The sequence below is a fragment of the Cucurbita pepo genome, chromosome 12, assembly GCF_057944985.1.
Source record: "Cucurbita pepo subsp. pepo isolate OVF chromosome 12, ASM5794498v1, whole genome shotgun sequence".
Taxonomy (NCBI): domain Eukaryota; kingdom Viridiplantae; phylum Streptophyta; class Magnoliopsida; order Cucurbitales; family Cucurbitaceae; genus Cucurbita; species Cucurbita pepo.
The window spans coordinates 13,109,806-13,124,669 of record NC_141809.1 but is presented as its reverse complement, the minus strand read 5'-3'; the positions used below and the strand labels follow the sequence as shown (position 1 = coordinate 13,124,669).

The window sequence follows — 14,864 nt, the reverse complement described above, 5'->3', positions numbered from 1 at the left end:
ATTTCACAATAAATATTAAATTCTCAGTATTAAATTGTTACGAGATTAATTGTAATTATCTGTTATTCCTAAATTGTTAATTCTTCATCTACGAAAATATACATTAAAAACAAATTAATATAACTTTTAACCCCGTCAAGTTTATTTTAAATAAAGTTATTTCACGAATCATTTTTTCCCACCACAACAAATTAATCTAATTTAAATAAAATGTGAATTATAAAAGTCTTTAACTTTTCGTTTACTTCGGGTATTTTTTTCTTTTTTTTTGAGTTTATTCGAATTATTTGATTGATTTATTCCATTTTTTAAGATCCGTTTATTTATTTTCCATTGATAAAAATTAATTCTAAACCCTTAAAATTTTATTTTTGAGATTTATTATTATTAATAATAAAAGTAATTATGAAATAAAATAAAAGAAAAGAAATGAGAAAAAGATATGATAGAATGGGCAAATGCAGTTGGAAGATTGGGAAGGTGGGCAATGCTGTCTAATTCCACTTTTAAAGCCACTAATTGTTGTTAAGATTATCAAATATTTTAAGGACTTTAAGTAATACTTAGTGGACATTATTTTGCAGATAATATAAATTAAACTCACATATTATTCTCTAAAATATATATATATATATATATATTGTTTATAAGCGTGTGAAAACTCCTCCTTAGCCTTTTAAAAGCGTAAGGCTTACAGTGACGATACATAACGGACCAAAGTGAATAATATCTACTAACGGTATAGTTTTAAAAACATATCAATTAATATATACATTACGATCAATTATCCATCATTTTATACGAAAGTCGTTGGCATATATCCTAACGTACCACTTACGGTTGTCGAGTTAAATTTTTCTTTACCTAAAAATTAGTCGACGAGATGGGAGTTCTTTGAAGAGTTTGAGGTTGGCAGTTTTCCATTGGCAGCATTGGATAATTTGAAAGTCAAAGATGACCAAATAAAGAAAAATAATTAAGCTGAAAATGAGTCAAATGAGAGAATATTTTGGTTAAATATTAAGATATGACGTCATAATTAATTAATATTTTTCACTAAAATATACTTAGTGGATTCCTTTATTTTGATGATTGGTCTCTAAAATCTTTATCTTTCATATATGCCTACTTTATACTAAAGTATTAAAGGATGTTCTACATTAAGTTTATTATATTAATAATTAAAAAAATATAAAATAAATCTAGAACCAAATAATTGGTCCTAGGAAGATTTTTCTAATTTAAAAATTATAGAAATGAAGAATAAATAATTTTTAAAATGATAATTAATGTTTTTATATGAAATAATTTAAATACTTTAGAGAGGTAAAAAAGGGTGTAAAATGAAAAGGGGTGGGCCACAATCATTGTCTGATTATGGACCCGTGACAAGATTCCCATCAAAGCTGCTACATTCAATTTCTAACCGAGCTCAAAATTTATTATTATTATCATGCCTCCGAAATTTTCTTGCATCTCGGTGTGACATGATCATGTAATCTATGTTTTTCACTTCTTAAGCGTGACAACTACCCGAACAGACCAACACTTGTCCTTTTTTATCATGTTTTTCCTCACTCACACATCCAGTAATCTTAGCTTCATGTAAAACAAGCTTAACTATGAAGTTTCTATGACTGAGTCACTAACACTTTGTTGGCCTTTCTTAGTTATTCTACTCTCCGAATCACTCATTTGGACGTGGGTTTAGTTCATTTATGTATTTCTCCTTTACTCAGGTGTCACATGTGGATTTAGTAGATACAAAATTGAAAGTTTATAATTTTAATAAACGAGAAATTTTTATTTTTATTTATAATTTTTTTTTTTTAATGAAATTCGTTAAAATGCTATTAAAAGTTTAAACATTTATCATATAAATAATCTTTCACTTTAATTTGAAATATTGGAGAAAGCAACTAAAAAAAGGAAACTATAAATAAAATATTAATTTTTTAATATAGTTTTCTTTTTATTGGGAGGTGACATGGAAAAGAGAGAGAGAGAAAAAACCTTTTTCTTAAAAAAAAAAACACATTATTTCATTTTAATTTTGCATGTTAAGAATTGATAATAAAAAAATAATAATAAAAAAATAAAAAAAATAAAAAAATAAAAACCTTTTTTTTAAAAAAAAATTTATTTAAAATTTTGTGTGGTGAGTATTGTTGAATCACATGCATCAAAGGTAAAGTTGCTGTCTTGGGGTAAAATCCAAAGGAAGAAAATGATAAAAAGCTAATAAGCCCAAGTTTGAATTGAATCCCTACATTCACATGCAATTAAATTAATTAATTTTATTTTCCAAAAAATTTATAAACAATTTTAAAATTATAGGTTTAGTTTATATAACATTTATTTAAAGAATGACAAAAACAATAGAAAAAACAACCACGACCTTTCTAAGTTTTGATTCAAGCTTAACTCGACAAATCGAGGGTCGTTTTGTATCATCAAAATAAATGACAAAATAAATTTAATTTTTTTTATGACGACAAAATAATTTAATTTTTTTGATATTTTTATCCAAATAAATGTTTTAATGTTTAAATCAGTTAAATTACGCTTTTTTTTTTCATATTTATTCATATATCAAACCAAAAATCATTTACCCTTTTTGTCATCACTCAAAAAAAAAAAAAAAAAAAAAAAAAAAATCCAATAACTATACACACCACTCGTATAATGTACACAAATAAATCAACGAATAAAGGGGGAAAATTCAATCAAACATGAACTAATATTTCCACCACTTCCATCATTCACTCATTTGCTGCTGCAGAAGAAAATGGAAATCTGATTTTTGTCTCATAAGTGGTGGCGGGTCGACGTCGGACAGGTTAACCCCGCCGTCCTCGGCAAAGGATCGGAATATTTCTTCCATTGAGAATGGTATGCTGAAAATGGTTTTTACGCCACCAGAATCGATAAGTAATGCTTAATGGCTCTAAAGATTCATAATATAACGGTCTAAGCCTAACGCTAACAAATATTGTCCTCTTTGAATTTTCTGTTTCAGGGTTACTCTCAAGGTTTCCACACCCTTATAAGAGTGTTTGTTTCCCTCTCAAATAGATGTGGGATCTCACAATCCATCCCTTTGGGGGTGCTCGGTGGCTAGCTCTAATACCATTTGTAACAGCCCAAGCTCACTGTTAATAGATATTGTCTTCTCTGAGTTTTTAGAACATGTCTGTTAGGGAGAGGTTTCCACACCCTTATAAGGAATGTTTGTTCCCCTCTCCAACCGACGGATGTCACACCGAACAAGTTTGGATATAGAATGTAAGTTTGTACCTGGAATCCACGTCAAGAAGGAAAGAGTTGTTTGGGATGTTGATGGAATCTTCTGCTAAAAGGACTCTCATTTTTCCAATGATCTGCAAAAACATGTTGAGGTTTGTAATTTTGTGTTTTGGATTAAGAACTTGTGGTTTATTATTAATCACTTACATCAGGAGATAATCCCTGAGTTCCATATTTGTCGTCCCAGAACATCGTGCCGATGCGATATATTTGCGGGATGCTCAGAATCTGATACAAAAACAAACAGCAGCAGAGAAGTCAGCTTAAACCATCGGGCTTTCCCCTCAAGGTTTTAAAACGCGTCTGCTAGGGAAAGGTTTCAACATCCATGTAAAAAATGCTTTATTCCCCTCTCCAACCGATGTAGGATCTCACAATCCACCCCCCTTCAGGGCCCAACGTTCTCGTTAGCACTCGTTTCCCTCTTCAATTAATGTGGGATCCCCCCAATTCACCCATCTTCAGAGCCCAACGTCCTCGTTGACACACTGTCTGGTGTCCACCCCTTTCAGGGCTCAGCCTCCTTGCTGACATATCGTCCAGTGTCTAACTCTAATATCATTTTGTAACAACCCAAGCCCACTGTTAGCATATATTGTCCTCTTTGAGCTTTTCCTCAAGGTTTCCACACTCTTATAAAGAATGCTTTGTTCCAAGTTAAAATTCAGTGGTTTTTTTCAAGAATGTAGATGTAGTTACCGGGCATAGTTCATCCGTGATCTCATTCAAACTTTTCTGTGACTTCTGAAGTAACACCTACAGAGATAAACCAAAACTTAGCATATTGGTTTAACTTTTAAGATTCAAGTTAAGAGACACGTACCAGAAATCCTACTGCTTGTCTGATATGTTGAAGTTCATCCCAGGAAGAACCAGCATACTGTTCAAGAAATGGAAACAAAATCAAACATGTTCATTGCTTAAAGATGCTTCATTTTGAAGGGCAGCATGTTTAGCTCACCGTGTCAGTAGCTTTGTGGCACCATTGCTCCAACTCCTGCAGACCCAACTTCAAGTACTCTCCATTACTGAAGGAACAGCACTCGCGTCGTAGCAACAAGCTGCAAACCAGAACATGTACACAAAATAAGATGTCTAGATGTCTCCTTTGAAAATGGTAATATTACTTACTCACCTATTGAAAAGCTGGACGTTTATGAATGAGAAAACGTGGAAGAAGATGCTTTTCATGATCATGGAGGGAACCTGAAAGCTTGTAAATGTCAATTTTAGATGGAGGGAAGGTCGGTCCTAAGCATAAAATGGCTACAAGATATAGAATTAGTTACATGGTTTTCAGACATTATATCCAATGTCTGGTTTAGCTTATGAACAATGCTTTGCCAGTGAATACTTGATGCTTGCTGCTTTGCAACAATGTTTGAAAGGATGTTTTTAGATGGCCCTCTTATTGATCTGGCCCTCGCTGATCTTGGTGCCTGTCATTGTTCATCAAGAATTTAGCTAAGAGAACCAAAAAAAAAAGTTCAAAAAACTATAGTTTGTTAGGATATTGTCCACTTTGAGCATTAGGCTCTCATGGCTTTACTCGGGATTCCCCAAAAGGTCTCAGACCAACGGGGGACTCCCTCCCAACAATCCTCCCCTCGAACAAATTACAACATAAAGCCTCCCCTGAGGCCTATGGAGCCCTCGAACAGCCTCCCCTTAATCGAGGCTCGACTCCTTCTCTGGAGCCCTCGAACAAAGTACATCCTTTGTTTGACACTTTAGTCACTTTTGACTACACCTTCGAGGCTCACAATTCTTTGTTCGACATTTGAGAATTTTATTGACATGGCTAAGTTAAGGGCATGACTCTGATACTATGTTAGGAATCACGACTCTCCAAAATGGTATGATATTGTCCACTTTGAGCATAAACTCTCGTGACTTTGCTTTGAGCTTCCCCCAAAAGGCCTCATACTAATGGAGATGTATTCCTTACTTATAAACTCATGATCGGACTCCCTCCCAACAATCCTCAACATAGTTTGGCTTTCACCTGTATACATAGATGCAAGAAAGGGCTGATTTCTTTCTTCAAATGATCACGTATCATCCCAAACAGTTTTTCAACGCATGCAGCCAGATGTTGCTTGAAAAGCAGCGCTGGGTACTTGGCTTCAACTTTGGATTGATTGTTTGACTTGCCCACCATTCCACTATATCCACTGGAAGCTCCCAACCCCACTGACGATGATCGAAGACCCTGACAACTTCTATATTTAGTTTAATGATACATAGGAAGTTCATTTATTAGCTAAAAGTTTCAAGGAGGAAGTATACATATGCCATACGACCAAATAAGGAAGTGGGAGAAGCTCGATTTCGATGTGAAGCTACCGTGCTTGTATTGGTTGCTTTGAGTGAACTTTGAAGAAGACAGAGAAGTGTGGAAGTGGTTGAAAGCCAATATGCAAGATCACTGGTACTTTCCTGACTCTGCAAGAGCAAAATAAAAGATTCAGTTTATGTGAGATCTCACGTCAATTGGGGAGGAGAACGAAATATTCTTTATAAGGATGTGAAAATCTCTCCCTAACAGACGTGTTTCCTGGGAAAGCCCAAAGAGGACAATATCTACCAGCGGTGGGGTTGGACGGTTACAGTTTCTGATAAGAGTAAGAATCAACCAAGTTTCGGGACTCAACCTCTATAGAAGATCTGATTATGTGGATGATTCTGTCAAATATATTTGTCTTCTCAGCTTCAAAAGATCTCCATTGAAGAAGTGTCTTGTAGACGATACAAGCTGCAACTGGTCTGCCCTTGTCGAAACGCTTGTCTTCTGCTAAGCATTTGAGCAGGACGTCGTGATTTTCCTATTGATGATATATGATTTGATGAACAATTAGGATCCCTTCTTTATATGTGCTTTTGTGATCATAATATGAACTACAGCAATATACCTGTTGCTTCTCTGTAAGTGATCCTTGTTTAGCTAGGACAGGAACAGTAGATGGTTCCTGATAACATAGGACCAAATTCACTCATGTCAAAGACAAAGGGATAAAAAGAGTATTGATTTCTCATTGGATATTGGAAGTTCACTACGTACCTTGCTTTCTGCAAGGCCCCTAGTAGGAACAGATATGTGCTCGACGGCCACCGTCCGGTTGCGGAGAGCTTCATTCTCTGCCTCTAGACTTCCAATCTTACTCTTGAGGCTGAAACATGCAGCAAGCTTATTGAAACAAATGGTGCAACAAATCATCTTCTAGTTTCTCTCACCAAGTTCTTTAGCCAAGCTCATTGCTAGCGGATATTGTTCTCTTTGGGTTTCTCATTCAAGGGCGTCCCTTCAAGGTTTTAAAACGCATTTACTAGGGAGAGGTTTCCGCACCCTTATAAGGAATGTTTTGTTCCCCTCTCCAATATAAGGAATGTGGGATCTCACAATCCACCCCCCTTGGGAGCCCAGCGTTGTCGCTGGCACATCGCTTGGTGTCTGACTCTGATATCATTTGTAACAGCCCAAGTCCACCGCTAGCCGATATTGTTCACTTTGTTGAAGATTGTTGGGAGGGAGTCCCACATTGGCTAATTTAGGAAATGAACATAGGTTTATACGTAAGGAATACATCTCTATTGGTATGAGGCCTTTTGGGGGAGCTCAAAGCAAGTCATGAGAGCTTATGCTCAAAGTGGACAATATCATACCATGGTGGAGGGTCGTGATTTCTAACATACTTTGGCCCATTACGTATCGCCATCAGTCTCACAATTTTAAAAAGCGTCTTTTAGAGTTACGCAATGGTTGAAGAGGAGAGAGCATTCCTTATGTGGAAACCTCTTTTTAACAGACGCGTTTTAAAACCGTAAGGCTGATGGCAATACGTAACGGGCCAAAGCGAACAATATCTACTAGCGGTGGGATTTGGCTGTTACAACACATGTAGCAAGTCTAGGAAAAGGGGTTCGATCTCGTAGGCACTTACGCTTGCAGTTCTTCAGAGAGAGACTCGTTGTCAGCTGCAACCAAAGCCTGCTGGCGCAGCACCTGGTTCTCAGACTCAAGGCTAGATAAATTTGATTCCAATCTGTAAACAATAAAGAAAAGATGAGGCATTTTCAGATGATTATCAGCAATGGCCAGATGATGCCATCATTTAGCAGTAAACTACCTCTCAATAGACTCTTGAAGTTGCAATGATTTCAATTGTGCCTCTTCAGCCTCCTTGAGTCTAGCTTTACTCTCCATTTCCACTTCACCATACTTTACTTCAAATTCATCAATTTTCTTCTTCAGCTCTCCAACCTCCCACTGAAAAAATGAGTTCAATTCAGAATATATAGTGTTTTCAAGAGGCTGCTTGTTTGCTTCCTTCTCATGTTACCTCAAGTTCTTCATTATGGTTTCTCAGCAGTTCTAGCTTGGTCTCATCAACCACAGGCACTTCCTTAATGACTGGTGGAGCTTGTTCTATAGCCAGTTTTGCTGCTTCTCTCTCACGTATGATTGCAGCATTGGCTTCATTCAGCTGCCCTTGCATTTCTTCCAAAGTACTTTGTAATTTTGCAACCTCTTGTCCCTTGGCCTCTTCAACATCCATCTACATTGGCCATAAAAACTGGTCAAATTCTGGGCATCGTCCATGTTGAGGATTGTCGGGAGGGAGTCCCACATTGGCTAATTTAAGGAATGATCCTAGGTTTATAAGCAAGGAATAAATCTGGGGAAGTCCAAAGCAAAGTCATGAGAGCTTATGCTCAAAGTGGACAATATCATACCATTCTGGAGAGTCGTGATTCCTAACATGGTATCAGAGTCATGCTCTTAACTTAGCCATGTCAATAGAATTCTCAAATGTCGAACAAAGAAGTTGTGAGCCTCGAATGTGTAGTCAAAAGTGACTCAAGTGTCGAACAAAGGGTGTACTTTGTTTGAGGACTCCAGAAAAGGAATTGAGCATCGATTAAGGGAAGGTTGTTTGAGGGCTCCATAGGCCTCGAGGGAGGCTCTATAGTGTACTTTGTTCGAGGGGAGGATTGTTGGGAGGGAGTCCCACATCCCCTAATGTAGGGAATGATCATGGGTTTATAAGTAAGGAATACATCTTCATTGGTACAAGACATTTTGGGGAAACCAAAAGCAAAGCCATAGAGCTTATGCTCAAAGTGGACAATATCATACCACTGTGGAGGTTCGTGATTCCTAATAATCCATACATACCCTCAAGTGCTTCTCAAACTCTAGGCGCCACGTTAGCTCCTCGACACGCTTCTCCAATTTATCCTTAGCCTCCTTGAGTGCCCCTGTTTCTCTTGCAGCCTGGACAGGAAAATTTTATCATTGGGTTCTCAATGCATACCGTAAATGTTCATATAAATAAAACACTCACCATCCTTAATTTTCTTAGCTCCATCCTTGCAACTTTAGATCGCCAGAGGCATTGAAGAGCAAGAGTTGCAATCCGATGCTGTTTGTAAGCTGAAATTGCTGATACCCTTCGCCATTCAGTCTGTAAAGTTCATTCAGAAACTTATAATGTCTTGTTCCTGATATCATTTTACAACACTTGTTAGAGAATTTATTACCTGAATAATGATAGCTGCCTTAGTTCTTCTTCTGTGTCTGTACTCATTTCTAGCTCTCATTCCACGCATACCAGTTTGAATAACTATAGCTGATTCAAGTAACCTTTTGTAAGATTTTCTATCTGCGTGAGCTCGAGCATGCTTTTGTATACGGATTGAAGCTGCTTCTCTTCTCAGTTCTTCATACAGCTTACGAGCAAGCTGCCCTGTTGGTGTAATGAGCAAAGAAATCAGCTGACATGGTTAAGAAACAATGATTAAGGTAAGAAAATGGCACCTCTCCAAAGCTTCTGCATATGAATTGTAGCTTTCCTCAGGGCGATGAACTCTTTTCGAGTTAGATGGGTTCGGATTTGCCGTTGGATGCGTCGGACAGCATTGGCCAGTATTTCGGTTCGTCGTGCATCCATCTCAGCCATTTGTCCAGCTCTGAGGAACACTTTTGTTTTCCCAATCTGGTGCACACCAAATGAAATGAGATCTCTTAAGATAATGCACTTAACACACACGTAATGTAACTTACCTGATAACCCTTTAAGCTCATTCTGTCACATATTGCAATGCATGCTGATTTTTCATCAGACCTGCAAAAGTTAACATGATTCTTTAAGGTCCATATGAATGCAATGGCTGCAAAGGGACAAAGCCAATCCAGTTTTTGTGTACCCATCTGAAATATCTGGAGCAAGCATTCCAAAACGATCGAGGAACTCGTCAAATGTTCTTTTGGTTGGATATCCTGCACAGCTTATTCGAATTGCCTCGAGCACTCCCTGTCAAAGTTCATCAAAAACAGTGTTCTTGAGAAGAACAAGTAGCAACACCAGCCAAAATATTACATGTTCTGTGGGAGAGTTTGGCCTACCCCACATCTCAACTGGTTCAAGACGTTGAAGTTCTCAAAGATTCCAGGCTTCAAAACTGTGTTGGGCTTTACACATCTAATATAATGTGGCTCTGTAGTATTCAATGTTTCCATGAGAGCTTGCAGTTGTTGCTGTTAAGGAAAAGAGGAAGTTATTGTCGAGAGATTATGGAGAGAGGAACGAGTGTCGGTGAGGACACTAAGCCCACATTGGTTGGAGAGGGGAACGAAACACTCGTTATAAGGGTGTGGAAACCTCTCCCTAGCAGATGCGTTTTTAAAAACCTTGAGGGAAAGTCTGTTAGGGAAAGCCTGAAGAGGACTATATCTGCTAGTGATGGGCTTGGGCTGTTACAAATGATATCAGAGCCAGACACCGGACGGTGTGCCAGCGAGGACACTAGGTCTCCAAAGGGGTGGATTGTGAGATCCCACATCAATTGGAGAGGGGAACGAAACATTCATTATAAGGGTGAGGAAACCTCTCCCTAGCAGATGCGTTTTAAAAAACCTTGAGAGGGAGTCCAAAAAGGAAATCCTAAAGAGGACAATATCTGCTAGCGATGGGCTTGGGTTGTTATAAATGGTATCAGAGTCAGACACCGGGCGGTGTGCCAGAGAGAACACTAGGTCCCCAAGGGGGTGGATTTTGAGATCCCACATCGGTCGGAGAGGGGAACGAAATATTTGTTATAAGGGTGAGAAAACCTCTCTCTAGCAGACTTGTTTTAAAAAACCTTGAGGGGAAGTCTTAAAGGGACAGCCCAAAGAGGACAATATTTGCTAGCGATGGGCTTGGGTTGTTACAATGAGAATCGACATTTGAAGTAACTTTTACCTTGAACCGAGTACCAATAGAGGAAAACTTGGATTGCTTTGAGCTCTCCTCAGGAAGTGGCGGGAAAAGATTAGCAACAAAAGAGCATTTGGAGGCATCCAGAAGAGCCTGATGTTCTGCTACTACGTAGTCCTTATTTTTATCTAGAAAGTGATCTGCTTGGTATGTAACCTGTTGATTCAAGGCTTCCCAATAAGAAACTAACCATTTTAAGCTCAATAAAAGAGTACTCGTGATATGTAGCCTACATCTCCGGCATAATGATTGATCGTGAAGTCGGTTCGAGCGAGTTTTGGCTTGCTGAATCGCTTATGTCCTTTGTATGTCTGATACATCTTTTGAGCAAATGTTTCATGTGTTGACTTTGGAAACATACTGCAAGACAGGACAACAACTGAAGAGGTGCCCTTCAATCTAGATTCAAATATGAACTGTTCATAAGAATGCATACCAGGCTTCATCAAGCAGGGCGATTATGCCTCCAGGTTTCTGTGAGAAACAAAGTGCATTCATTACTTAGCCAACAGTAGGTGGCAGACAGCACAGTATGTTACAAATGAGTGAGGCAATGAAAGTCAGTACCTTCTCAATAAGATCAAGAACATCCTGATTATCTACAAACTCAACATAGCTCCAGTTTATTTCTTCTTTCGTGTACTCCTCTTGTTCCATCTTGAAAACATGCTGCAAGAAGAAGGCTAAAACGCGTCGGTTAGGGAGAGGTTTCCACACCCTTATGAGGAATGTTTTGTTCCCCTATCCAATTGATGTGGGATCTCACAATCCACCCCCCTTGAGGGCTAGCGTCCTCGATGCCACACCGTCCAGTGTTTTGCTTTGATACCATTTGTAACAGCCTAAGCTCATCGCTAGCAGATATTGTCCACTTTGGCTCGTTACGTATCACCGTCAGCCTCACGGTTTTTAAACGTGTCTGTTAGGGAGAGGTTTCTACACCCTTATAAGGATTTCTTCATCCCCCTCTCCAACTGATGTGGGATCTCACAATTCACCCCCTTGAGGGCCTAACGTCCTCGTTGGCACACCGCCCAGTGTCTGGCTTTGATACCATTTGCAACCGTCCAAGCTCATCGCTAGCGAATATTGTCCGCTTTAGCTTGTTATGTATCGTCGTCAGCATCACAGTTTTTAAAACGTGTTTGTTAGGGAGAGGTTTCCACACCCTTATAAGGAATGCTTCGTTCTCCTCTCCAACTGATATCGGATCTCATAATCCACCCCCCTTGGGGGCCAGCGTCTTCATTGGCACACCGCCCGGTGTCTTGCTCTGATACCATTTGTAACAATTCAAGCCCACCGCAAGCAGATATTGTCCGCTTTGGCCCGTTACGTATTGCCGTCAACCTCATGGTTTTTAAAACGTGTTTGTTAGGGAGAGGTTTCTACACTCTTATAAGGAATGCTTTGTTCTCCTCTCCAACCGACGTGGGATCTCACAAAAGGTCTAAACCATGTCTAAAGCTTTCAGCCATACCTGATTAAAATGTTGCTGCAACTTCTCATTGGTCAGGTTGATACAGAGCTGCTCAAAACTGCAAACAAGGCATGTATTAGATATTGTAATCAAGATAAGAAGAACAAGAACAATCTAGTTTAGTGACCTGTTGATCTTGAAGCTTTCAAACCCATAGATATCAAGGACACCAATTAAGCTGGCTGCATTAGGATCTTGGCCAATTGAGCTATTAATTTTGTCCACAATCCTGTCATAATATATGCTTTAGAAGATCTCCAATCACAAATGCTGAGAACTAGCAAGGAAAAAGTTCAGTTCACATACCAATCAAACAGCCTAGAATACACGGTTTTCGCCAACGCATCACGACTCAAGGCCGCTGCATCGGGGTCTAAGGGCTTCGTAATGTTGCCATCAGGAGTCACGATGACCCGTTGGCAGAGCGAATGCTCCAGTGCCTTTGCATCACACCTGAGAAAAAAGGAGTGCTCAGGAACATGAAACTTCAATTTGATGGCATGGAAAGAGATTAGAGTTCTAACATGAGTAGCTCTGCTGCTGTTTCAAGATGGTAATTTGACTTCTCGTCTTTGACTTTGGAGGAGTCAAATTCCTTCCCTTTCATGAAGTCAATGTTTCCTAGATGCAGTATGGCAGCTACCACACGAAATATAGCATCCTGTTCATCCTCGCTGATTCCGACCACATCCATCGCGTTTCTCGTCTCTAAGTACTCTCTCGAATCATCAACATTCGCAACTTCATAACAATTCGTTTGATTGAGATAATGAAACGTCCTTGGATCTCCTAACTTGTATTTCTTGACATCCTGCATAGAAACATTAGTCAGACTATAACAGCTCAATCCCACCGCTGTCTGCTTTGACCCGTTACGTATTGCCATCAACCTCACGGATTCAAAACGACAGAGAGGTTTCCACACACTTATAAATAATGCTTAGTTCCCTTCTCCAACCAATATGGAATCTCACACAGATACAGTCGTTCAAGTGTATAAGATGACTTAAAAGAGGAATGGAGAGAGCTTACTTCCGGTGGTGCAGCGCATAGCATGTAAAAACAATGGTAGTTTCTCTCAGGGTCCGAGACTTGGCAAACACGAGACCGTTCGAGAAGGTACGTACGAATGGCAGCTCCAGAGATCTTCCAATTCTTATCAAATTGTATTTCTACAAATTTACCAAAACGACTGGTCGAATCGCCTCATTATATTAGAGCTGACAGGAAAAGACAATGAACAAAGCAACCGAAACAAAGAATCGAACACAAGAACAAATCACCTTGAGTTGTTGTTTTTAACAGTTTTGGCATTCCCAAATGCTTCCAATACAGGGTTGGACTGAAGAATTGGTTCAAAAAAAACATTACCCTCCATTCAACACTTCAAAACCTCGTACCATAAATGTTGGAGCCATGTTACTCACCTCCAGAACTTGTTGTTCCACTGTTCTTCCTTCAGTGTCTGATCTGCCTCCCATGAATGCAAGATATCTCATGAGCATCTTCGTTGTCTCCGTCTTACCAGCACCACTCTCTCCGCTCACTAATATCGACTGACTTCCTTGCTCGTTGATCATCGATCTAAGTTCATAGAAAGAAAATTTCGACACAAGCTCTTGCAGTATAGAAGCGGAGCTAAATACTACGTGTTGTTAGTGTTGGTATATCTGTTAAAGCTATATATAGTAAACTAAAACCATATATATACTCCTCGGGAGTGCTTTCAAAATCTACTTTCTTCATGTATTCATTCAGATATACACTTGGTTATAGTGATTGGCTACCACTCGTAGATGTAAGGTAATTTCTTCTCTCCGAACTACGTAAATCTTTATGTCTCTTTGTTTAAATTCTATTGGTGGGTGTGTGAGTGCGATCGATGTTGCAGTTCGTACCTGTAGCAAGTATCAGCAACCGCGAAAAGATGTGGACTAAGCTCGCCGAAAGGAGCTCCTTTATACTGCTCCATCATGTGAATATCATACAAATGTGGCAGTCTCCGGAAAGGATTCACCGCAATTAGAATATTCCCGGTGTATGTCTGTCCAGTTCATAACCCTCAAATTTGAATTCGAACTAAAAATTCTCCAAAATCTGTAATCAAATACTTACGTAAATCTCATTGAGAGCAAACCGACAAGCTAGGTTATGCAGAACTCCCGGTTCATGAAGGTACGCTAATTTCGTCATGTCGTCCACCCCTGCCGGCGGCGCCTCCGTGTCTTTCGGATATATACGCGAAATTTCTGCCACAATCTGAAATAGAAATTGATAAGTTGTTCATTCACTTTGCTGAACATGAAGTTCATCCTATGTTTATCCAGTTCCGATGTTCTTGGAAAGGGGAAAAAGAGAGCTTACGGATTTTTCATTGGTAGTGAGTATGGTGGCGTTTTTGCCGTTGATTCCTGTAACTTGACCTTCAATCCAAGCATCCTCAGAATCCTCAACCCAAACATGTGATCCGACAACGATATTCACAGGAGTCCCCTGTTCCAAACACAAATCAAAATTTCTTTTAAAAAAACACACACATATTTTGGCCAAAGTTCAGCTGAAAAACAGATGTTGACGAAGAATTTGTAAATACCATGATTGATTCTGAGCTGTTTCTGTTCTATTCGATCATCAAACTTGGGACCAACAACAATGGAGTTCTAAGAGAGAGAAAAAAAAAACAGAACAATGTTAAGAGAGAGAAGAGTCGGAATTCTGTTTTAAAAGAAAAAGAAGAAAAAGAAGTAGCCAGCCATCAACTTTTCTTCATTTCTTTTACCCTTTTTTTTTAATTCTTCAATGGGGTCCTTTCCACGTAG

General features: G+C 38.9%; 1 protein-coding gene across 2 annotated transcripts; it reads right to left on the bottom strand.

Moving 5' to 3' along the window:
• Positions 1–2,681: 2,681 nt before the first annotated feature.
• Positions 2,682–14,776, bottom strand: XIF (myosin-like protein XIF). Of its 2 annotated transcripts, XM_087128975.1 has the most exons (38): positions 14,639–14,776; positions 14,410–14,538; positions 14,161–14,304; positions 13,944–14,089; positions 13,473–13,629; positions 13,329–13,387; positions 13,078–13,237; positions 12,570–12,856; positions 12,352–12,498; positions 12,173–12,274; positions 12,046–12,103; positions 11,133–11,234; positions 11,002–11,039; positions 10,799–10,925; positions 10,551–10,721; positions 9,713–9,844; positions 9,514–9,620; positions 9,371–9,431; positions 9,125–9,302; positions 8,848–9,053; positions 8,652–8,771; positions 8,483–8,581; positions 7,647–7,862; positions 7,434–7,573; positions 7,248–7,349; positions 6,368–6,476; positions 6,219–6,275; positions 5,961–6,131; positions 5,596–5,751; positions 5,312–5,518; positions 4,596–4,745; positions 4,442–4,512; positions 4,268–4,367; positions 4,130–4,186; positions 4,006–4,062; positions 3,454–3,534; positions 3,298–3,380; positions 2,682–2,897 (listed from the first exon to the last, which is right to left on the bottom strand). In XM_087128975.1, the coding sequence occupies exons 1-38, from the start codon at positions 14,639–14,641 to the stop codon at positions 2,759–2,761; spliced, it is 4,629 nt and encodes a 1,542-aa protein (XP_086985101.1). In that variant the 5' UTR covers positions 14,642–14,776; the 3' UTR covers positions 2,682–2,758. The 2 variants fall into 2 exon arrangements, with proteins under 2 accessions (XP_086985101.1, XP_086985102.1); XM_087128976.1 differs by lacking the exons at positions 13,944–14,089; positions 14,161–14,304; positions 14,410–14,538; positions 14,639–14,776 and having other exon boundaries at positions 13,078–13,217; positions 13,473–13,614.
• Between the last annotated feature and the right edge of the window lie 88 nt (positions 14,777–14,864).

Excerpts from the sequence above, each read along its gene's own strand:
- XIF (XM_087128975.1), bottom strand. Across the intron at positions 12,104-12,172 it reads GAAAGCTTCAAGATCAACAG|TTTTGAGCAGCTCTGTATCA; the intron begins GTCACTAAACTA and ends CCTTGTTTGCAG. Across the intron at positions 6,132-6,218 it reads CACTTACAGAGAAGCAACAG|GAAAATCACGACGTCCTGCT; the intron begins GTATATTGCTGT and ends TATCATCAATAG.